Source organism: Vigna radiata, chromosome 2 (assembly GCF_000741045.1).
Source record: "Vigna radiata var. radiata cultivar VC1973A chromosome 2, Vradiata_ver6, whole genome shotgun sequence".
In the NCBI taxonomy this organism is placed as follows: Eukaryota; Viridiplantae; Streptophyta; class Magnoliopsida; order Fabales; family Fabaceae; genus Vigna; species Vigna radiata.
In genome coordinates, this window is record NC_028352.1 from 171433 (window position 1) to 197689 (window position 26257).

Consider the following 26257-nt stretch of genomic DNA (forward strand, 5'->3'; position numbering starts at 1 on the left):
AACTAAAACCTAAATATAGTAAAAGTATCGGAACTAAACTTCAGTTTGATTATGGACTAACCAAGGCAACTATAGAGAAAAAAATGTGCTCAAATTTAAAAAAGAAAAATTAATTATAGATACATATATAAGGCCTGACCAAATGATAAGAAAACTGACAACGTCTTTTGTATAAGGAACTACGAGTTAAAATAGTACAGAAACAAATGTTCAAATTAGACATATCAAAATAATAACCCATCATATCCTTTGTAGTTTTTCTTCCCCAGTTAACCATCTTGTAAGCCAACTCGGATCATCAGCAAAGAATTTACAAGATCTGGGAATGATCCCAAGGTCAGCACCAACTTGGTCATACTCCTTTAGAGCTGCTTCCATTTCTGTCGCAACGCTAGTATCATTAACAATTTCATATGAACTCGTGCTTAAAGCATCTGCGTAGTGTTGCTCCCTCTCAGAGTCATTTTGGAAAAGTTCCAAGGCAGGTCCCTGCATGCATGCCAAGGATAAAGGGGGTAAAAACTACATTTTGGCAGCAAACATGCATATCACATCCTAATAAAGATGCTATTTTATCTGCTTCATTACATATTTATTTCTGTCATTTCTTATTAAAAATATAACATGCCAATCAACCCAGCATGTACTTTAACTAAAGGAGAGATTTGTACATCTGACAGCGCTTTCTTTGAAGCAAGCAATGGTAAGTGTTTCATACATAAGTCCAGATACAAAGTACTAGTTGTGTGGGCATGTTTATATATCTCACGATTAAAGCACATACCTGACATAGCTCGGCATAATGTTTATATATCTCACTGCTTTCATCTTGATCGCCGAGGAGACTACCTCCATACCACCCATTCGCCTCATTTGCTGAGGTCATTGCAAGGTACCTACCAGATTAAAAGTATAAAAAGAGCATTATCTGTAAACTGAACAAACTAAAGGCATCAAGTGAGAACAAAGAATATGTCCGAAGAGAATGAAGAATGGGATTTCAGGTAGTTTTGAATACAGAAGATCCTAGACAAGCACTTCATAAATATTTCAAAGAAATCCTTCATTCATTATAATTTAAACCAACTGTAGCATGAATTTACTTTTAATTGTATAAAATAAACAAGTTTAGAATTATTCGTGGTCACTTAAAATATTAAGAGCACCAGCTGAACTTAACGGATCAAATTCAAATGCACCAAGGCCTGTTCCCCATTATCAGCACGGCAGCTCTGTCTAGAGCTAAAAAAATAACAACGCACAATGTAAACATACAAATGAGTTTTATATCGACCTACAGTGCAAACGTTAGCCAACAGAAAAATAATCAAATGGGATACTGATCATCAAAGGAAAAATGGAAGGTGAAGTCACACAAGGATAATGAACTTTTAAGATATATACCTTTGGAAAACATCCTCTTCATTCATATCACTGCCAGAAGAAAGCCAATTCAAGTCACAAAATCCATTAGCATGAGATCCTTCAACGTCAGTTTCATTAGAAGCTACTTTTGCAGCAGAGGAACCCTCTTCGTACTTTCTCTGGCCAAAAAGCCAATTCGGGCTTTTTAGCTGTATCTCACTGGGGATTAACAAACAATCATTGTCTCGACAAAATTACCTCAAGTTACTTAGATCACTGAATAGCTTTTGCATCTCACACTAGTCATAAATTCTACCCACTATTTCCATACAAAATGATGATGTACAAGGTTAGGGTGGAAGGAATGGCTTACATGGCAACTAAGTTTAAACAGAATTTACATTCATCTAGAAATGGTGATTCTAATCTTACTTTCAAGAGAGATTGTCTTCTAATTAATCTACCAAAATTATCAAGCGGATTAATGAATTATTCATTCATAATCACAAAATGTAATAGGCATTCATAAACCAATCAAACAACTATCTCAATTAGATTCCTGAGCATTGATAAAAAATTAGTTGAAGGGACAGAAGCTAAAAAGCACAGCACAATATGGCATGCGGACCAATTATGTCATACACCCAAAAAGTAGAAGAAACAGGGAAAATGAGAGAATATATGGATTCTTTCCAAAATGAAACAGAAAATACAGTAGGATGGTGATTTCTACTGCCGCATCCTCTAGAAAAGTTAGCACCTCCAAGCCATAACAGAATTCCACAATATATTTTCGTATACTCTCTTCTCATTCTCCTCCCCTCTATATTTCAACTACTTCTCACTCCTTAACTAATTTTGTTACACCGTTTGCCACATCAGTATTTTAATCACACCCTTGTTTCTCCTCTCCTGCACTCTCCAAATCCTGGGCCTAGTTTCAAAATGTAAGCCCACATTTCCAGTCCTAAAAAAATATTTTTGAAATGATAAAACCGGTCAAGTAAGTACTAGGAAGCAGGGAGAGACAAAATCAGCTACTTTTGTCTTATAGTAAGAACCAAAGCTACAGGAATTGGTCTTTAAGTGGAATGGCAAGAAAAATTCCAATATTTACATATGCATGTCAGAAAATCACGAGAAAAGGGCAGCAGTCTATAAAAAGTACAATAAACGAGAAATAAAATCATTAAACAGCAACTCAGAATAAAAGAAATTACGCTGCATCAGGTGCCACTCCACTGTTTCCAGAACTCCCACCTGGTCTCTGATCAGGTTCAGAGCATAGTCTTACATTTTTAATTGTACTACAGGTCTTCTCAATTAACTTGTCAAACGATGTCAACTTTATCCGTAAAAAGTCTTCTCTGCAAGCTGGTATTGGGGTGAATACTATTCCACCACTTTCAGAAGGCTTAGGATTCGGTTCAGAACTGAAAAATTCAGGAAGAAAATTTGAACTGATAGGGAAAATAAACAATAGAAACTGTATTTACATACAAAAGAAATGAGAAAATCAATTCTAAATATCATAGAAGCATGTGCNTGTCACTNATGGATTTTAATATCAGCCAATTTAACTAGGATGACNCACCACTTCTCAGGAATTAGATCATCCCCAACCCCAGATACATGGAGATAATAATCTGAATCCAGCTCCCACAGAGCAGGTTTCCCTTCATGTGGTTGGAAGTAACCTAAAAATCTGGAAAAAGAACAATATGTTAAATATTTAAAATATTGATTATTTATTCAAACACTAGATTAACCAAGGGACAGAGGAATAATACAAGTTTATTGCATCTTGCTTTTCACCATCTGTGTAAGCATTGCTATAATATCGTTTTATGGACTTCAAAAACTCTCTTGATTGTGTTGTTGCTTTCCACTTTCCCTGCCTCTCCGGAAACACCTGTCATTCACCAAAATATATGCACATGTATTATAGCAAACAGCAGAAGAACACGGAGACTAGATATTTGTGAAGGAGAATCTCATAAAATATGTCATACAGTATTGTGAGCTGCTGAACCACCATACTGCTGAGCAAGAGCATCCCCCATGCTTTGATACATATCCATTAGAGCTGCAGCGATACTACTATCAGGATCCACTTTGGGCACATCAGTCAAACCCATTACATGGAGCTGGCGTCCTAAAGCTTGAAGACCATATGCATACTGGGCAACATTTGTACGGTCCAAGCAGTCAATGCAGTTGGTACGAAGAACTCCACTCTGAAAATGTGGTGCATCACTACTAAAATTATCTTTTTTATTCTGATGGTTAGTGTCAGTATCTTTGTCTCGATTAACCACAGAGTTTATCATTTCATTACTGTTCCCAATCCTCACAATATCACCAGAACTAGCTCTCAGATCTCTCAGTGAAGCATCCCTAACAAAATAAAGAATTAGTTGAAAACATAAATAGAACTTCCATTCTCTAAAGCAACATGTTGCACTTTTACAATTATGATAAAATACAACTGCAATAGCATTCTGTTGGGCTGTCAGCCCAGTACACATACAACCCCAGCAAAAGATTGATATGCTTAGTAATAGGTTTGTGCTGTTAGTTCTATGGTTCCGTTTTTTATTTGGTCCTAGGCCACACTTCATGTGATAAGAAATCTTCATGTGGTAGAAATTTGAGGACAAATTCTCTTCAAGAAAAAGAGTATGATAAAGTACTATCTCCTAAACATATATGAGAAGAATTTGAGGAAGAACATTTGTCATTCAAAGGATCTATGACAAGGTCAAAGATCAAAAGACATTTCCATTAATCTTATAATATTCCATGAAGGAGGAAACATAAAGAACATGAATTAAAGAATAATTTAGAAAATTAAATAAATTTTAATTTTACAAAATGTTAAATTTGTTGGGCGACCCAATTAGTGTTTGCTAGGCGAGTGGGCTTCGCTAGGTGAAAGTCTCTGTCTGTAATTTTCATTTTCTGTTATTTTTGTGTTTTGGGCTTTATTTTAGGATTTCGAGGTATTTTTAAACTGATATACCTATATATAGAGATACTAAAAGTTGAAGTAAACAATTGAATCATATTATATGCATTTGTATTCTTTAAGAGAAGATTTTCTTGGTTCTTGGATTAGAACTTTAATTCTTATAAAAAATTAACATCTTTATGGCGAATCTTCACTTGACTTATCAATATGCTAGATTGTGGTGTCCCCGTCCCCATCTCTGTTTTATTCCACATTCTTTGTTCCCCAAACTTTTTCTTGGACAAGATTGTCTCATCGGGTATTAGAGCAAGGTTATCAAACTCGTGAGTTAACTCGGAAGCAAACTCGGTTTTCGAGTAAACTCGTTCGAATCGTAACTGAACTCGGTTGGATCGGTTACAATCACTATGTTCCGGGTTTGAAATTGGGAGAAACGAAGAAAGAGGAAGTCCTTTTGAGTTTAGGGCATCGTTGTGTTTCGCTGCCGTTCATGGTCGCACTTCGTTGGCTCGCCTTCGCATTCGTTGATCACCTAGTTCGTGCTCGCCATTTGCCTGGCTCGTGGTTGTGCTCTGTTTTCCTAGTTCGCGCTCACCATTGTGCTTGCCACCACGGTTCCTGATCTCACCTCCTTCAAGCTCTGCGTGTGGAGTGAAGCTTTTTTATTTTAACGTTACAACCCCTAAATGGCATTGTTTGTGCTTTATTAAAGAAATTAAATCCACTCCACTATTTGTGGAGTTTCTATCTTTGGTGTTTATGTTTTTTAATTTTAGCATATAAATATTTAATACTATAAAGTAAAGTTGAATCCTCTCCTGTCAGAAGAGGTCTCAACTTTACTTTAGTATTAAATATTTATACACTAAAATAAAAAATATAAACATCGAAGATAGAAATGCACAAAACATTGGAATGGGATTCATTTCTTTAATAAAACCCTAACTATTTAATTTATTTAATAAAAGTATAATCAATGCCATTTAGGAGTTGTAACATTAAAATAAAAAAGCTTCACTCCACATGCCGAGCTTGAAGGAGGCAAGATCTAGAGCGAGGAGCACGACGACAAGCACGAACCAGGAGAACAGAATGCGACCAAGAGCCAGGCGAATGGTGAGCACGAACCAGGTGATCGGTGAATGCAAAGGCGAGCTAAAGTGCGACCACGAACGGCAGCTAAATGCGACGACACCCTAAACTCAAAAAGACTTCTTCTTTCTTCATTTCCTATTTCAAACGCAAAATCGCAATTCTAACCGGTCCCACTGAGTTCAATTATGATTTCACTGAGTTTACTCAAAAACCGAGTTTGCTTCCGAGTTAACTTGGAAACTAGGACTGGAAATGCAAACTCATCTGAGTTAACGAGTTAACTCGCGAGTTTGATAACCTTGATTACTACTAAGGCCTAGCTTTCCATTGTTATCAGAAATCATCATCTATTCATTACAGATTAAGTCCACTTCTCAATAATCCAAAACTGAAGTGAAACAAACAAAAAGGAAAAGACAACCGGAAACAAACTTCATGTTCAAAGTCCAAAAATAGATAACACAGGAAAGCTTAAGTATAGATCAAAACCTTAAGAAGTGCAAGATCAAAACAAGAAAGGATGTGAATTTATTCAACAAGTTCATGATTTTCATGGAGACGTCTGGTTCTGTGTTTCTTAATTTTGGAAAGAGCATATATTAACAGTGAGGGCTCTAGAGGAGCAGGTGGTCAAATCTCATAGCAGAAGTATGAGGTGGAAAAGGTAACAGGACCTTGCATTTTTTTTAATACTGGATAGTAAAAATGTAATTCCATGTTAAGAGTTACAATTCGAAAAAAAATATGTAAAAAACAAGAAAAACACTGTATTGAATGTCAAGTAACAATTTCAATGATAGATCATACCTTCCTGTGCTAGTTCGATTACTCTTGTTGGCTCTCTTTATTATACTGGGTTTACCACTGTAGTAAAAACCAGTTAAATCAAGCGCTTCACTTGCTACAGCTCCTAAAACTGCTAAAACATTGGCAGACTTGCTTTGAAAACGGCACAGAAGAATATAGAATAGTCACATATATGTTTGAAATGNAGGAAAAGTAAAAGACCANCACTGTGAGACTAAGAGATAAAGCACAGTAGGCTTACCTTTTTGCAAATTTGTGAAAGTCCCAGTGAATAAATCTAAGATGGTTCTCTACTGGTAGAATTTGGTTAAGATAACCAACAGCACTTGCAAATTCACGTCTCAGCATCATTTCTCGAGGCCTTTTCTCAACTGTCTGCATTTCATCTTTTAAATGAGCTACAAGAAACTATAAAATATTTTCTATTTTACAAAAGAAGCAATTCATTAATGCAAACACATGTAACAATATTCGGTAGAGGATTCAGAGCTAAAGACAGTAGCTAAAAAAATTCTAGCATGCTTGGCACTGTTAGCAGTGTGTTAGGCGTTTCTTTTACATCTTTATTCATTTGCAATTTGCACATAAGATGTGATGTGATGAATGAAAAGAACTTGCTAGATTGAAATTCAAATTTCAAATGGGAAGTCATTTGGTAGAAGCATGAGACATGGACAGAAATCAATTTTCACTACAAGAACCAGGGTGCAAATAGATGTAGGTCCCTTGCTAAAAGAAAAAAGGAATCAATTAACAAGTACGTAGATATTTACTAACTTTTTCCGCACTAACTAACTATTTTTATTTGAGGAATGACCTTAATCAGATTCAGAACAATAATTGGATTGCCATATCTCTTAGCAAGGTCTTCAAAATGCAATTTAGTTGCTTCGTAGGTCGGATCATACCTCTGCACTGGAAGTCAAAAAGGAAAAGAAAGAACAAAAAAACAGAGAACTTCCTGCATTATAGTTTATAACAGCATGAAATTGAACAATGAACAAGATAAATATTAATCTCAACTATTTCGTACAAATTATGTCAGGCTTAGGGCTAAATCTTGATGCTTCTTGTGACCAAAAAAGTGGTATTGATCCACGCATTTGCACAACTGAACTCATTTTCCCCTTGCAAGAGCCAGCTTCTTCGTCAAGGACAATCTGCTCTGTCTCAACATCATTAGCAACCCTCCCCCGATCATTAACACCCCTTTTCAAGTAACTGCAGAAAATTTTCATTACAGAGAAAATTAATTTAACCATTACTGTTATAGCCAGATAGACACAATGTAAAACCAAACATCAGCTCAAAATACAGATAATTCATGTTTAATTCATACGACTATCATCGCAGCTTAAACAATTGAAAAACCATATTTCACCAAGCTCAAAAAAAGAGAACTTGAAAAATAGAGGAATGATAAGCTGAATTAGGCAAGAATCACGATAAAATGCTCACAAATCTACCTAACTAATTTAAGACTGAATGCATAAGGACAGATCATGAAGTTAAATTCTTTACTTAGAATGTGTAAAGCTAGACCTCTTTTGCAAATGCAGACCAGTGAGAAGTTAGGTGAACAAGTTGAAAACAACAGGCTACCAAAAAAACAAATTCAAAACTAAGAATGAAACCTAGGTGTACAAAAAGGAGAATAAGGAACACAATAATAATAGTTCCCTAATCATTTTCGAATCACGTTTACCCCACTTAGAAGATGTTGAGATCATTTTTTAGAGAAATGAATTCATTTCATTTCTATACCTAATCAGCATAACCACAGGACAAATAAAGCCGTAAAAATGTTCCCTTAAAGCAGAGTTATGATCATCAGATCAAGGTAATGGAAAGGACATGAGAAAAGAAAACAATTGGATAATGTGTATCATCGATGTGGAATGAGAAGAAAAATAAAGCATGCATGAATTCAAACTTCGGAGACATGACTCAGTTGGCATAGTCAAACATGGATATCTCAGAATAAACTAAAAGTGCAGAACAATTAAATGGGAGAGGGACACACATGATGAGAAACTAGAGCAAAGAATCATAACCGGCTTTTACTCTACCACATTTCACTTAGTGATAATTCACACGACTCTCCATTGTCAGAACCCTTAACCGGTCAAAACCCTCCACAGATAGCCCTTTCAAATACATTGACAACCAACTTTGATACCAATTTATACATCCAAGCACTTGGGAAATCCACCCTCAAAAGCTAGGTATTAAGGAAACGAACGGAGTATCTCATATTGCTTAATGTAGGACGTAGGGGGCCCATAAAAAATTATAGTTCAAATGTAGGATAAAACTAAGACTTGTAAGGATAGTCACTTCCGTACATCTTGAAACAATAGAAATTTAGAATATTCTTCCTCGTTTAAAATTATACCAAAAAAGCAATTTATAGAATGGTCTAGCATAGTCTCTAATGAGTATTTTCTCATTGTGGAAGGAACTGCAACCACCATCCGTCCAATCAACCACTGTTGCTTTGCAGTTGACTAGTCATTCAAACTGTTAAACTATAGGAAAGAGAAAGACATTTAGTTGAAACGTGTTTACGAGACAACACAAGTGTTTTATTTGTATTAAGAAAACGGAAACAGGACAATAAATAAATAGAAGAGCTTTGACATCCTCTAATAACAAAGATATGAAATTGGAATAAAAATGTCCCTAATAATACATATATAACCCAATTTTTCCTTATTATAAAGGATTTGTACTTTGTTTCTATAATTATAAAATAATCCGTATAGAAAATTGCTTTAGAAAAAAGTTGACTAGTTGGTAAATTTTACAATGTACTAGATAGTTCTACCATTAATCATCACAGAGAAAGAGAAGAATAATATTATATTAATATATAATTTGAAAAAAAAAAATCATATATAGCTAGAAATTTAACAAAACACTTCTAAGGATGAAATTAAAATATAATCACAAAAACATAGAGAACACTTATCTAATTTAAATTATCATAGTGATTCATGACATTTGAATCAACTGTGAAATAAGAAAAACATGAATAAAATATAAAAATAAGAGCTTACCGTGTCCCTGCAAAATGTCTAGATCGTCTAGAAATCAGAGAAACACTGAAGTCTCTTCCAAAAATTGATAGACGACTCTGCAATTTTTTAGAACCACAATTCAAATTATACAATAACAATTGTTGTGAATAGTTAAACTAATTGACAAGACAACAAAATAACGTAAATAAACCACACCCGTAGATATTGTTCAAATCTATCCAATTTTGACAGGGAATCCTCGTATTGAACCTGACGGTATGTGCATATTTGTCTTGTCACAATCTCCATACCCATTTTATATTACTAAACCACACTTAGTTTATTAGGTTACCTAAAAATCTTATTTTCTTTGTTCTCTTTGGTCCTTTGTTTTGTTTCATTTGAAGAACTCTTCTTTCGCTACACAATCTTTCATTTTCTCTCTCAATTGTTCAACTTGTTCAATGTCCACTAAGTTCACTAGATTCAAAAGGTATTTTCCCTTTATCACAACCTCAAGTAACAATTGTTTTCCTTTATGTGGTTTTGATCAAACGTTGTATTACAATTTAGAAAATGTAAACCTCAATTTCATCAAAATAAATCATTTCTAGGTCACACATTTGATAGTTTTTTACTTATTTTTTTATTATGAAGTGAAAATGTTCAAATCTCAATTTCCAATGGTGTAAACTCTTAGTTTATTAGGTAACCTTAAACACTTATATATTTTCTCTTTAGTTCTTAGTTTTGCTTCATTTTAAGAACCCTTATTTTGCTTCACAATTTTTCATTCTCTTTCTCAATGGTTCACTTAACATTTGCAAAAGAAATAGATGTTGTAATTTCCCTTAAATTTCAATTATGCGTGTTTTTTACTCTTTTCTATAATTACTTCACATTTATGCAATTGTTATTTGGTAATCTATTTTAAGATTTATGCAATTATCATTTCTTCCTTGACATTGGACATTGAAGAAAAGAAAATGTGTCCCCCTAACATGGCCCCCTTGATGTGACTTTTTCTTTGTAAAAATTTTTTTAGTAAATATTTGAGATACTACAAGAGTCGATATGAACGTGGATACGAGTATACCCATTCCTCAACAAGGACAGAGATGAGACACAAGATTCTTACATGATAAGAATGAGTACATTCAAACCCGATCCTTAAGCACAATTGTAAGTATTAAGTCCAGATTTGAATATGCAGAAACTACATAATCATGTGGACTGATTATATTTCCAACATGCAACAAATTATTGAAATGAAACACTCAAATAGCTCTTATAAGCCATAGAAGATCATTTCAATCAAAAGTCATGATTGAATGAAGTCAATGAACCAAATTTCCAAACAGTTGCTGCATTATTGATGATTTCCGTTTCCTTTTTTATTTGCTCTTCTTGAAATATATATTATAATACTAGTACTTTATTTTATCTTTAATGGAATTCATATTTGAGTCTAAAATTAAAATCACTCTTATATTTGTACGAAAGTGGATACGAAATGGATTTACAAGAAAACACCATAATGAATCTAAAGATAGAATCATGTTATGAATTGAATGACAAACATAGTCTAGAAAGTCAAGGGCCTCTTGGTTACTTTCTTTGTATTTTACCCATTGAAAACTACTCATAAGAAATGACTTCAAAATGAATTTGAAAACCATTATTACTTAAAAATATATTACAGTGGATTAGTTTAAAAGTTTTAAAGCAACAAAACATCTTTGGATAGCAAGTTTTATGACAATTCTCATTTCTTCCCATTACCACCAACCAGAAGCCTGTCTCATCAATCAATAAAATATACTGTATTCGGCCCTCACTCTTATCCCAGTACTTGGCAATATTTATTGCATTGAGTTAAAAAAAAAAATACAGGATCCAGAAATACAGTACTAATGTTTTACTTTGCATGGTCAATTGGATTTGAGGACCAATTAGCAACTGGCTAGTGAGGTAATGGAGTTGCACAGGTTCTTAATCTTTTTCTAAATTATAAAAAGTTGCATGTTATATGAGCATGAGAAATTTTAGAATTGTGGATACATTTACTCACAGCTAATATGAGAATAACTTTCATTGTGATTAATGGATGTGACTTGATATTTCATAAATTTAGCACTTACAGCCTAACCAAGTGAGATAGTAGACAGTGATTTGAAATTCAAAATTATCAGTTTTTGCATTGTTTTTCATAATTATTTTGCTTCAATCTCTTTAATTTCATGATCACATATTTTGTGCGAGGAAAGTATCAAGACATTGATTTTTTGAATTATAATCACTAAGCTAAAATGGCCAACCTAACATGTATCATTATCCTTTGTTACCCAATTGAACCAAACAGAAATATTTTGTTTTGGAACCTTTGAGCCTAATGAAAAACAAATGCTTTCCACACCTTAGAGAGTAGGAGAGCATGTGCGACTTCAAATAATAAGAGTTCTAAGTTTGGGATGAGTGTTTATCACACCCACCAAAAAGGGGAAAATATCAGGTATCTCAAGCAATAACCTGCCTAGTTCGTGTGTGTGTGTGTGGTGGAGGGGGGGAGGGCCTTGTGTATCTGTGTATTAATAAAGTAAGAACACAAATGCTCTCTTGTTTCCCCAAGTGGTGTAAAACCATGTTATTTGTTAGTGAGACCTTATTACAAGTCAACAAGTCAAGAAAGACCTTACTGATCCTTCCACACATTTTTTATTATGTTTTCATGACAGATGAAGAGCATGCGTGTTAGAACAATCCGTGCAAGAAGACCCTTTGCATAAGGCCTCCAGTTATTGAGGGCCTCTAGATTTTAGAAACCCACAAATTTGTACTAGCCCGTTATTTCTTTTGCCTTCTAGATACAAAGGGGTTCAGCTTTCATGCCTCCAAAACCTTAATGACAACCTCTATAAAGGGCAAATTTGTTTTGTGCGTTTTCAATGCTGACTTGAGTGGAACACTCACCTGATACATTTCAAGTGAGGAAAACAAATTATAAAAGGTGTTTATTTCTATGAGTAATTAGCCATAATTATTAATTTCTATAGAAGAAATTTGGGGACAATACTTCTAAAATATTATCTTTTATTTTTCTAAAATCATAAATGTATTTATTTTCTCTTTCTTTTTTCTTGTTTGAGGAGACAAGCAAAGTTCAAAGTTCTAAATTTGGGGTGTTTCTATATTTTTTTTTAAGTATTGAAGCTAACCACTTGTTATTCTATCCCGAGTTCCAGTAATAGTGAAGTTAAGACATTTTTCATCTTGCTCTACCAGCAGGTATACTATAAATAATTGTAAATTTACCATGGATCTTTAATGAAAATGCATGCTTCAAAGAAGAGCAAGTAGGCTTTCGTTTAACAAGAAACGAACTATAATGAATGACGGACGGCAGAAAGGAAGTAACGTACCTGCCTAAAATGACCATGAACTAAAGCTATGGTCCAAATAGTGTTATTGCATCTTGACCTGATTGCTTGTGTCAAATATGCATTCCAAACAAATATATTATCATACGACATCCCTCCGTCTTCGCTAGGAGATACGTTCTTTTGCAAACTTTGCATTATAGGGTAAGTGTAACTATAGAAAAAATCCTTGGTCAAATCGACACTAGACAAAAGCTTTTTGTACCTGCAGTGAGACGAGGTGATGGTAAGAAACTGATGTTGTTAGATGTGGTAAACGTTTTGGAAGGGTTATCTACCTGAGCTCAGTCTTAGAGTGAGCTAAATCAGATTGCATTGAAACATGTGGAATGGTTATCAATTGGCTCTCCTTGATGCTATAGATTGCATGGCCACATATAGCACCAATCTGTCTACGTTTAGTAATGAGTATCAAGTAGTAAGACTCGAGAAACTTGATGCAGCCTTGAAATGATAGAGGAATTGGTTGAGATATATATAGTACACATTTATATACCCATGATCAGAGAGAAAGAGAGAAGAGAGAGAGAGAGAGAGAGAGAGAGAGAGAGGTACTAACCAGCAATTCCGAAAACCTTAGCGACGAAAGTGAGGCCTCCAGTGGCTCTGTTACCCTCAGCAATCCGCTGAAGCAAGCTCTTGATCTCCTGGGGTGAATACAGGACGGGGTCTTGGCTGATATTCAGATCCGACGGCTCTGATCGATCGATTTTCAACACTCGGAAGATCCTCTTGCTCCGATCACTTCCGATCAGGTAAAACCTCTGCGATTGCGATTGCAATTCCAAAATAGGTTAATTTAATCGGTTGTGTAAAAGATTATTGCGTGACGAATGAATGGATAATTACCGCTCTGGTTTCGTAGAGTCTGAACTTCTCGAGGGCGTAAGAGTCCGGGTCCAGTTCGGGATCGTTGGAAGGGTGAACCTTTGCAGAGGCAGTGACATGGGTTGATCCCGATTTCGCCATCTAGTCTCTTCTATTCTCTATCTATTCCACTCCCAATTTTCATTCTTCCACTCATTCCCAATCCCATTTCATCTTTCTCCTTTCAACTTTAAATACCCTTCTGCTTTCTTTCCTGCAGATTATCCCAAATAGTTCTAAATCATTACAATAATAATAAATAATACAAATAAATTATGCAATATGATATTTCGATACTGTTTTTTACACTACTTTGACACGTCTCATATTTTCATTGGATGTTTTAAATTAAAAAAATTAAATGATTTTAATTCTCAATCAAGAATAAAGATGGAAGTAGAAAAATCAATTTTTCATTTCACAGTTTTTGATGAAAGAAGTCTCCTCTCGCTCTCGTCTTTCTTCTCTCAATTTATATAAGTGATTAAATATAAGTGATTAAATAGGAGACATTCTTCTATAAAAGAAATAATTTATTTAAGCACCGAAAATTGAGTTTGTAGGATAGAAAAGAGTTAACCTTGAAATAATGTGGTATATATAACCATTGGATAAAATAGGATCACTTTTTATCCATTTTTTTTCCTCGCCACCTCACTCTCAGGTTCCTCATTTTCATCCTATCTCCTCACTACAATTATCCTTTTTATATTACATATGTTTTAAACTTAGACAGCAATTATATTATATATATATATATATATATATATATATATATATATATATATATATATAATGTAAGGAAAAAAAATTGGTAGAAAGTGGTCCTATTTTATTCAGTGGTTATTTATCTACTTTTTTTTATTCAGCATATACTTTTTTTCTGACTTAGGTTGTTGGACCAGGCCAAACTAGTTTACTTTTTTTTCTTCTTAAACTAATATTTATTGTAAAAGGAATAAATACCAGGTCTAACGAGCCCAGTAATATTGACTTCTTAGTGAAGAAAAAGACAAAATAAATAATCATAAGATAATGAATATATTATGAATGAATGATATGTTTAGATTAAGCAATAAAGTGATTTTTACTCTAGTAATTACATATGTGGGGAATTATCATTGAATTATTGATGTGTTGTTTGAATATTAAGATGAGAAATTTGACATGAGATATTCATATTTCAATGATATTGACTAATAGAGAAAAAGGTGATGAATTTCAACAAATATTATTTTAAGAGTTTTAATAATATTTGATGAGATTAGTGAAAAATCATTTTATCATAAAAGGAAGGTTGTTAGATGAGCTGTTATAAGTTAAATATGTGATTATGCATGTTTTTTATTAATTATTATAAATAAAGTTAAATGTTAATTAACTCCTCCTTTTATTTTATGTGGTTGTAATTTTGATATGAAAGTTTATTTACATGTAAACATATGATTCTACAACTATAAATCAGTGAGAGGGTGATTGAAATAGTAAGAATTTGAATGATTAATTTTTTTAACTAAGAAGTAAAAGTTTAAATTGAGCTAAAAAGAGCTAAAATTGTACAAATATTTTATTTTAAAAACATATTTTAAAAAATTAATCTCATTCTAAGAGTACATTGGTAATCTTTAAGACTTTACTACTGGTATGTAAAAGGTTATAAGTTTTTGAAGCATAATTTATGAAAGTGATGGTCCCATATTTTTAACCTCTATCTTATGGTTTTGAATTTAAGTGTGATTGAGTCATTTATTCTATGGATTGTATAAAGTAATTTTCTAATTTGGTAAACTTATAGTCAATATTGTTGTTTCCTTATGCATAATAGTTTTGTCATCTTCTCCCTTTTTCAAAACGTCACTCATTAACATCCTAAACAAAATAATAAAAAAATAACCCTAATTTCTTCCACTCACTTATGTCGAAAATAACATTTTTCACATGAAATCAATTTTAGAAGAGTTAGTAATAAGCTAATTTTGATTTTACTCGATAGCGCATGTCAAAGAATTCACAAGATTGATGTTGTACATTATTGGAATTATTTTATTATTTGTTCATATCTGTGCATTTATGTTCATATATTTTTATATTTATATTCTTTTTTATATTGCTCTCAACAATTATATTATATATATATCAACATGAACACCAAATCAACATTGAGTATTTTTTTTATATAAATATACTAGAATTACAAATAAAATGAAGCATGTGTCATGATTGAAAAATACAAGATCGATTTATTAAGTTTGTAGTAATCAAATCTGATATGACTATATAACTATGAAATACACATCATTATATTCTCTGAAAAAATATGAGTGTCTTTTTAGTACCGCGAAAAATTATTTTGTCAATGACTATTTTCGTTGATGTAATATTACTAAACATTTGTAAGATAAAGACAGTTTTTTTTATTATCTTTTTTCAAATATAAAAATTTACATTTTTATGATTTTTTTATTTTTATATTCAGTATTAAATGAATGTAAAAATATCTTTATTATATCTTTATTTTTTTGATGTATTTTTATTTTTATATTCAGTATTAAATGAATTTTTCAAGAATCTAATTTCATCAATTTTTTTCCCGCTAATCCTTTTCTTTCTTGCACGATTCGTTTTCTTCTTTCTTCCTTACACTGGTTCGTCTCCTCGTCTCTTCCTTTATCTTTTCTTTCTATTGATCATGGTTCGTTTTTCTTTTAGAATCGTAGCCTAAGGTATATCGTTCTAACACCCTTCCTGCTTCTCTTTGGTGCATTGCTTTTTCTGTTCCGTCGTAAGGAAGCTAGGTTATTGTGCTGCACGAAATTTTTGGATTTTGGTTTTCTGGGTTACTTCTCAGCGTCGTTTCCTTGATCTCATCTGTTGATTCGGTTAGCTTCTCTTTGTTTCCTTGATCTTATCTAATGGATTTATTTTGTTGTATTCGTATATGTTAAAGTCCTGTTTCTTCAAGTTCCTGCATTTCACTAGTTTTTCTTTTATTCAGAAACGAGATACTGGGTTAAGTGCCTTTTCAGGCACCAGTGATAAATCATGTGGAACAAAATCTGTTAGCACACCTTCTACTCCTCTTGCAGAAAGTGGTAATCGTGCAGAGTCCAGACATTCTCATTCTCTACCTGCACAAAGCTTGTTAGCAAAATGATGAAGATGAAGTTTTGGTGATGCCCAAATCAAGTCAAGGTTTATCAAGATTCATGAAGATCCTTTGAAGACTTATTTTTGTTATGAAAAGCTTTTGTAATAATTATAGTTTAATTGTTTATGACTTAGATTTGTAGTAGGTTTTGATTCTTGTACCTTTATTTTTTGTATTTGTTGTTTAGAATCAAAATTTCCCTGTTTTAATCGATTAATCCTTGATATAATCAATTAAAATCGTTGCAGAAGCCAAAACCCAATCAACTTTGGAATAATCCATTAAAGCACGTTTTAATTGATTAATTAATCGATTAATCCTGAGAATAATCGATTAATACTAGCCGTTGGAGGTTTCTGATTTGAAAAACTAACCGTTGTACTTATTTTAATCGATTAACACTAGTATTAATCGATTAAATGCGTTAAATGGTCAGTTTCGTAGAATGGAAGAGTTTTTGCTTGAGTCTATTTATAGGCTCTCTTTATCCATCAACAACAACTCTTCCCTTGCGCTAAAACACTCAGAACTCTTTGAGAAGTGTGTGTTCTTGTTCGGCTTGTGAAACTTTTGTCTGTGGAGCTGGTGAAGTGCTACTACGGTGATAGAGGAAATAGCCGGTTCATCCTTGGTGCGTCTGAGGAGGTGTGTGGAAGAGGATCATCCTTCGTGAAGTATTCGGAGGAGGTGTTTCATCCTTCGTGAAGTATTCGGAGGAGGTGTCTCATCCTTTGTGAAGATTCAAAGGAGGTGCAGGTTCATCTCTTGTGGTATCAAGAGAGGTGGTTTCTAAACTCTTACAAATTGTTTCTTTGTGATTATAATTTGTAATTGTTTTGTGCTTAGTGAACTGTTTATCTTGGTTTGAGATAAACGACTGAACGTAGAATTGGTAAGATCTGAACCAGTCTAAAATTATCTGTGCAAATTTCTCTCAACCTTACTCTTTTATTTATATTTATTATTTGCGTAGTAAGTTAAATTGAGTAAAATTAAAAGGCACACGTTTGTTTTAAAAACCCTCTTAATTTGTTATTCCACACTAACAATTCCGCTGTAGCCGATTCTAATAAAGCTCTCAGGCAGATTTTGTATCATCAACAAGAGAGGACAAAGAAATTCATGAGGATAGAGTATTGGGACAAGAGACACCTTTGGTATGTTCTTGACTGCTTTTATTGTTTCTTTCTGCAGCTTGAGAAAAATGCTATTTCTTGTGTCATTTGAATTTGATTATTTTGGTGAAATAATTGATGAAAGATTTTCGTTATAATCTAAATAAATTAATGCTAACAGAGCTGGCATTTGAAAAATCTCACGTTTGTTTTGTTTGTCAAAACCCATTAAGCAATTTGTAAGTCATTTCAATACTCTGAAAAATCACCTAAACATATCTCAGTTTTGGTAGCATTGGGCACAGGCACATATAAATGTGGAATCACATATTTTTAGTATCCAACTTTTTACTCAGTTAAAATTTGTGATAAAATGTTATTTGTATAACTAGGAAAGAAAATTTTGAAGTAAATTTTTATTTTTTATTCCCGAGTGATGAGTATTGTCAAACATTGTTTATTTGGTTTGTGGCCAGATTCTAGTATTGTAATGACTTTTATCTATTGATCCTTTTGCATATCTGGGCAAGTGCTAGACTTAGCTAGCTAAAATAGTAGTGTAGTCATTTGTTAAGTCCGGTTTGATGAATCTTTCTTAAAGTAATTTATTTGTGGGAACCTATCCCTTTTTCTTTTTTGTCGTAATCCAAATTGACGAATTATGGATATGTACATTTAAGTCATTGAAGTTCTGGCTAGAGATGTGATCAGTTTTTGTATGCTATGTATTGAAGTTATTACTGAATACAAGGTTGAAATAAAAACTTAATTAAATTTATGAAAAAAAAAATGAAAAGTGAATTAGTGTGAAAGTAAATATATAATTTTAAAGTCTTAACAAAAGAGAAAAAGATGGAAGAATAACATCTAACATGTAATCACATCTGTGTGGTAAAATTCATCTTATCCTATTAGAAAAACTTAATTAAGTAACATCATGGTATATAAATAATCCTGCAGAAGAGAAAAATCAGCAAAACAGAACATAACAAATCAGCTACAAATACATAACCATTACAATCAAATTCAATTTCCAGAAAATCTATACTAATAATATGCTAATACTAAATTCACTTCTCAGAAAATCTATACTAATAAGATTGAAGATAAACGTGATAAATTATTTGGATTTCTCATGTTAATAATGACTATAACCAAATAAAAAGGATAACTATAAAATAATTAGAAATTGCCTGAAGCATATATTTTTTTAAAATAATCATTACAAAAAAATAAGAATTTTTAATATTCATGAGAATCTATTTAGCTTAACAAGTATTGAAAATATTGTACGTTCTACATAAAACCATTATTTCTTTCCCAGGTTACAAAATGTTAACATTTTTATGTTGTCAATATTATATTTTCGACTAAAATATTGCATGAGAAATATTGATAGTTTATGTATTACTTTATTTTTAAATCTTTTGAACTGGAGGTGACCATACATAAATCTTGCTATGTTTTAGTCTTTAATTGAAATTCAGGTATTCAACACTCAATATGTCTTCGTGTGGAGCTTTTTGATAGTTTAAATTTAAATCAGTTTTTGGTTTGTAACCAGAGTTAGTGTTGTTCAAATCAAAACAAAAAGTAGGTATAATTAAGTTATTAGTTATAATTCTTTTTGTAAAAGCCATGGTCTGATCACCCAAGAAGGCGTTGTTTTGATTATATTATTAGCATATGCAGTGTAACTTCCACAATAAACATGCATTGTTTTCACAATCTTATTTAATAAATCTCTCACTGCATGTAGACGAGGATTTTTGGTTCTTGTGGTGCATTGTTAGGAGATCTTCATTGTGCTACCAATTTGCGTTTCGGGAAGATTCAGAAGGCTTTTAAGGTGTGTTTTGTTTCATGCGTTTTGTGATTGAGAATATTATTGAATGAGTCACAAATGCATGACTATTTATTGTTTTGTTCTATTCTAATTCGAAATGCAAATGTTATGTATAGAGTGATGATGAGAATGTATAAAATGTGGATATTAACTATTTGTAAATTAATCTAACCTATAACAGTACCTAAAATGTAAAGAGAAACAAACATTGCGAACATGTTTGTAAGAAAAGCTTAAATGCAGTCTAGGTTTTTGATAAATACTAATAGAAGTTTTCTTGTTCCACAATTGATTATTGTAGAAGTATGTTCGTCAAATTTGCATTAATTAACCCATCAATAATACTATTACTCATGTCGCATAACTGACTATTTTTTTTATTACTTATTTTATGATCTGGAGATTAGGAAAATGAAAATAGTGTAATTTTTCTAATTTTAAAATAAACAAAAAATTAGTAAATTTATAGAATAGGATGCATAACTTATGTTACTGGTTCATATCTTCCCTTATGCACACACTATGATCTCTCTCAGTATTTTGAGTTCTTTTAATTTAACCTCGTTATGTTCCCTGGTCTTTTTTCATTCATTTATTACTATTTATTTAATTTAAAACTCCATTTATGTTCATTTGTATTGTATTAGGCTTTTTTGGTATCTCAGTCGGTCATTTATATATGTAGTTCATTTTTTATTTTTACAAAAAATTATATTTTTCAAGAGATAACAAATAAATATAAAAAGCATTCAATTAGAATAATCTTTCCTCAATCTCAATCCCTAACTCCCTGTATCAAAATTGTTGCCCTCTCAGGCTCCATGCTCGCTTCGGTTCGCTCCACCAACACTCTGCCTTTGTCACCGCCCTCTCCTTTTACGCCCCTCTCAATCTCCCCTTCCCCCGCAACCTCATCTCTGCCGACGCCGTTGGCTCCCTCGCCATTTTTGACGCAGACGGCTTCGTCCATCTTACCACGCTCTCTGTCCACTGCAATGCTGCTATCAACGACCTTGCCCTGTACCCGTCCGGTGAGCGCGCCCTCACCGTTGCCTCGACAACTGCCTCGCCGTCGTCAACCTCGTCCGCGGCCGCCGCAACTGCTGCTTGCACCTCGACAAAGAAGCTACTCTGGTCAAGTTCAATGCGTCTGGCGACCACTTTTTTATGGCCGCGAAGGAGAAGGTTTTTGTCCACCAGACTGAGGATGCACACATATTCTTCGAATTGGAATGCTCCAAGCCCGTTCTGTGCGCTGCTCCTGCTAGGGTATATGCTTCTTCAAATTCTTTCTCTGTTTTTTCGAATTATCATCGCATAGCAAGTTGGTTATTTTTATTTTCTCTATTTCTTCTTTTGGTGTTGCTGATTTGTCTTGTATGTTAATGATGCATTTTCTTTATCTTGTAAGAAGAAGAAGAAATGTTCCCTTAGAAAATGAGTTCATAACCATTAATTTTGATAGGAAAGGAGAAACGAAAATATTGGTACTGGCATTGCTGATTGATGTTAATTCTTGCCTTTTGGAGGAGTGTTGGCTTCATAGTAATCTATAATCAAATGCTCTGTTCTATGTTTTAACGATGATTTAATGGTCTACATATTTATAATATAGACAAACACCACTGGTATGTTGGAAGTTCTGGATTTTAAATGATATGCTATACCTTTTTTATTTGATTAAACTTCTATTCTTCACCATTTCTTATCATAGGACCATGAGAGTGTGGTACAAGCAATATATACTGGTTCTGACTTTGTTGATACCATTAATACTGGTGATGATGTTGGTTTAGTTCTGGAATCTACAAGCTTCTATGCTGAGCAAGGTGGTCAGGTATCAGGCCTATAAATAAATTATGTTATATTTTGTTATAGTTTTATTTGTATGCGTGAGCATATTATAGTAGCAGAACTAGAAGAGAAACATTTTAACATTAATGACTTTGACGAATGAAACAGTAGAATAAAAATGGTCAGAGGTATAATGTGTAGAACATGATATTTTGATGTATTTTGCTAATGGGAAATATAAAGCAAATATGCCAGGAATTAGCCAACTGACATGAAAATAGGGACCGAAAATAAAATGATCTACCAGTTGAATTTGTTAGTTCAATTGAAGTGATGCACTCTCCTTTTATTATGAATGCAGATTTTTGATACTGGATCACTTGAGGGTACAATTGGTTCATTTCAAGTGCATAATACTCAAGTTTACTGAGGTTTTATTCTTCACATTGATAATGGAACCGATGTCTCTGTTGGTGACAAAGTAGTATGCAAGGTCTCTCTCTCTCTATATATATATATATATTCTTTTTACTTTTTTCTTTTATTATTACTCCTTGACTCCAACTTCTCCTTGATTATTTGTTTACTTTTTTTAGGTTGACTATGGAAGACATGCCCTCATAGCCCCTAACCATACTTGCACGCACATGTTAAACTTTGCTCTTACGGTATGCTGATATAGGCCACTGAATGAAGACATGTCATTCCTCTTACTGATCTGAGTGCTTGCTTAAATTTTCTATGTTGAATGTAGGAAGTACTTGGCAATCATGTTGACCAGAAAGGATCCATTGTTCTACCTGAAAAATTGAGATTCGACTTTTCTCATGGTAAAGTTTGTTCAATTGGACTGTTAGATTATTGTAAGTATAAAGAATTACTGTTTACTAAGCTTTAATTAAATTTTCTAGGGTCTTACAGTTTTATCCTGGATCATGTTCCTCAATATTTTGCCTTGGTGTAGGTCTATCCTGATCGTGTTAGAGTTGTGTCAATTGGACAAAAGTTTGAGGATCTTCTTGCTGACCCTGACAATGAAAAATGGTTATCTATTTCAGCAGAATTATGTGGAAGTGAATATTGTAGCAATGTTTTTCTGAAGGTCTTTTTTCTCTTTATTATTCGAGGCTCTTCATTTTTAGTTGATGATCTAGGCACCCATATTTCAAATACACGAGAGGCAAAAGCTTTTGCACTGTTATCTGAGGAGGGCATTGCAAAAGGCATACGCAGAATAACAGCTGTCACAAATGATCTTGCTTATGATGCAATGAAAGTGGCTGATGAATTGGAGCAGCAAGTAGATGAAGCAGCTAAGTTAGATGGAAGTTTGTTGGAAGAGGTTGGTATTGGGTTTCTATTCATATAAGATTTTTTGGAAAATTAGGCTTGTACTTTTTTCTTTCTATTCTAGTTAGTTGGNCAATTCAACAAGTCGAAATGTTTGGCTCCATGACATCTAATAACCGAAGATGGGAAAACAGTACTAGCATACAACTAGCTGAACTAGCTACCAAATTTGGGATTATAATTTTGCTTGTTTTAAGGATAGTTACAAACTAGATGTTGGGTGTATAAAAATTCCTAGTTTTGAACCCAATATCAAGGCCTAATGGAGCTTATTCAGTATATTGGAAATTTGGAAATACTTTAGACCGTGAACATGAAGTCTTGATTGAATTACTAAACTAACAGAACAACTGATAAATACATTTATTATGCATTGAAAGTTCCTTTCTTTTTAGCCTTGGAGGAAGATGGGTGTTTGTGCTGCTATAATGGTATGGATACTACTAGACTGGACTTTAATGTATTCTAATAAGGTTTTGCTTTATTTTTGTCTCATTTTGGGCAGCTAGTGTGTACTGATTTGTCTGTCTTGATCCACGGTCATACACTTAGTATTATATGAATATATAAACACCATAGTTGGGATCCTAACAGCTGAAGTTAGTGCATGCCCTCTTTGACATGATTGTCTCTTGATCTCCTTTTCTCTTTGTTATCAACAACGATTTTTCTAGCAGATAGATTATAGATATGTTGCATACATATCTTTCCCTTTCAGAATTGTAGTCAACTGATTTTCTCTTTCCCTTAACAGAAAGTTTCATCATTGAAAAACAATGTTGAAACGATATCAATTCCTGCTGCCAAGAAAGCTGACATCAAAACAAAGATAGCCCGACTTCAGGTATTATATATATGTAGAATATATTTGCAGGCATTTTNTTAAAAGGCACACGTTTGTTTTAAAAACCCTTTTGGTTTGTTATTCCACACTAACAATTCCGCTGCAGCCGATTCTAACAATTGGCATCAGAGCTCGCTTTGATAGTCATTCAAATGGCAGGATCATATCAAACCTTTGCAGAGGGTGCCTCTATCAATAGACCACCTTTATTCACAGGTGAAAACTATGCATTCTGGAGGGTTAGAATGCAAATATTTATTGAGTCTATTGATTGTGAGATTTGGGATGTTATTGCATTTGGTTCGTCTATTCCTACTAACAATTCGCAGGAACCAAAGCCCCGTGATAAGTGGACCATTGAGGAGAAGAAAAGAATTCAAAATGATGTGAAAGCCCGAAATATAATTGCATCTGCTCTAACTGTTGACGAGTTTTACAGGGTCTCTGTTTGCAAAACCGCTCAAGTGATGTGGGATGTACTCAAAGTAACTCATGAAGGAATAGATGATGTTAAGAGGGCGAGAAAGAACACGTTGATCCAAGAGTACAAAATGTTCAGGATGAAGCAAGGAGAAACAATTTCAGATGTTCAGAAACGCTTCAACAACATTGTCAATCATCTCATTGATCTAGGTAAGTCATTTGAAAATGATGAACTTAATATAAAAATTTTGAAATCTTTAGACAGGTCGTGGCAACCGAAAGTGACTGCAATTTCTGAGTCACAAAATCTCAACACAATGACTATGGCGACATTATTTGGAAAGTTGAGAGAGCATGAACTTGACCTTGGAAGACTAGATGAAGAAGAAACAATGGCAAAACACAAAGAAAAAGAGTCTAGCCTTAAAATCTGAGGTAGAAAGGAGCAAAAGCAAAATAGAAGATGAAGACTCAGAAGAGGAAGAAAATATTAGACTCATGATAAAAAGGCTCAACAGGTTCATGAAATCAAAAGATAAAGGAAGATTCAAAGTTGAAAAGAAAGAAAATCAAGAATCCTCCTCAAAATATAGATGCTATGGTTGCGGAGAAAAGGAGCACTTAAAAGTGGACTGCCCAAATCAAAATAAGAGTGAAGAAGTAAAAGAAAAGAAATCCTTCAAGAAAAAGAAAGCCTACATCGCATGGGACGATGACAATGAAACAATTTCTGATCTGAGCGAATCTGATGAAGAGGCAAACATTTGTTTAGTGGCAGACGACGACGCTGGAAGCCAAGTAAGTACATCTAACGATTCTGATAATTATAGTGAATATAGTGAAAGTGAATTGCATGAAACTTATGCTGCTTTACTTGTAGAATCTGAAAAATTAGATAAAGCTCATAAAAAATCGAAAAAGGATTTCAAAAATTTAAAATTAAATTTTGAAAATATTTTAGAAGAAAATAAAAATTTAAAATCAGATTTTGAAAATATTTCTGAGGAAAATAAAAATTTAAAATCAAATTTTGAAACTATTCTTGAAGAGAATAAAAATTTGGAAAATAAAATTTTATTTTCTGAAAAAGGTAAACATATTAGTAGTGAAGAATGTGCTTCTTGTTTGAATTTTAAGAAACTACTAAACAACACAACCTTAGCAGAGTGCAGTAAAAATAATGAAAATAAGGTTGTTGGAAATAAACATGTTCCTAAAATTAAAAATAAGCATAATAATAGAACCCGTAGAACATGGGTAGAAAAAGGAACAACTTATAGGAACACAAACTTTATATCATGCTTTTATTGTATGAAAAACGGTCATACTTCAAATAAATAAATGTAAAATTAAGCATTATGGTGTTCCAAGTGGTAGATATATTTGGGTTGTAAAATGATCTCAATTTTTTTTAACCCAAAGGATGATGTTTTATTTTTTTTATTTTTTTTTTTAAAAAAGATTTTAGATTTTTTTTTTTGGAAAAACAAATTTTAAGATTTTTTAAAAATATTTTAATTTTGGAAAAACAAAATTTGAGAAAATTTTATTCTAAGCATGTTGTCTTTGATCAAATTGTGGACCTTGAGGTAAAACCTCTTGAGTCAGTTGAATCAGATGCAGGTAATAATGAANACTGGCAGAAGACAACAAAAGAAGAGAAGAATGATGACAATCCCCAAGACAAAGATTTCAACAAAATATTATTACACAACGAATTTGGAGATATATCAAAATGGGTAAACATTAGAAGAGATCTATGATTTTTAAAGATCTCTTATGATTGAATTCTTTTTCATTTTGTGCCTTTTTGTGCATTTTTGAAAATTTAGCCATATTTTTGTATGCTTTAAAATTCTTATATTATATGGTTCAATGTATGATTTTATTTTATTTTATTTTTAAAAAAAACAAAAATCTTTATCCTAAAATTATATGTTTTAAATCTCCTATTCTGTCTGTTTGAATAAATATTTAAATTTGAAATATATTGGACTCTTATGCATACATGCTTTTATTGATGGGGAGTATTATCTCAGGGGGAGAACATGAAACACAACTTTTTAATTATGATAAAAAAGGGGAGAAAATATCTTAAAACTTATTGTTATTCACTAATGCCCTTGTCTTTCATGAGTTGTGTTTTTACTCAGATTATTACTAAAAGCTTTAATT

At 32.9% G+C, this 26257-nt stretch overlaps 1 protein-coding gene across 1 annotated transcript; it reads right to left on the minus strand.

The window, feature by feature from the left end:
* Positions 1-70: 70 nt before the first annotated feature.
* On the minus strand, positions 71-13776 carry LOC106756119 (phosphoinositide phosphatase SAC1). The gene is made up of 16 exons (XM_014638395.2): positions 13545-13776; positions 13255-13459; positions 12974-13139; positions 12678-12900; positions 9298-9374; positions 7272-7459; positions 7056-7153; positions 6480-6613; positions 6239-6370; positions 3378-3762; positions 3156-3277; positions 2960-3070; positions 2586-2798; positions 1405-1584; positions 785-896; positions 71-489 (listed from the first exon to the last, which is right to left on the minus strand). The coding sequence occupies exons 1-16, from the start codon at positions 13662-13664 to the stop codon at positions 241-243; spliced, it is 2715 nt and encodes a 904-aa protein (XP_014493881.1). The 5' UTR covers positions 13665-13776; the 3' UTR covers positions 71-240.
* Between the last annotated feature and the right edge of the window lie 12481 nt (positions 13777-26257).

Excerpts from the sequence above, each read along its gene's own strand:
- LOC106756119 (XM_014638395.2), bottom strand. The coding sequence starts at position 13,664 with ATGGCGAAATCGGGATCAACCCATGTCACTGCCTCTGCAAAGGTTCAC. Across the intron at positions 13,140-13,254 it reads TAAGGTTTTCGGAATTGCTG|GCTGCATCAAGTTTCTCGAG; the intron begins GTTAGTACCTCT and ends TATCATTTCAAG. Across the intron at positions 9,375-12,677 it reads TTCATGGTCATTTTAGGCAG|AGTCGTCTATCAATTTTTGG; the intron begins GTACGTTACTTC and ends AAAAAATTGCAG.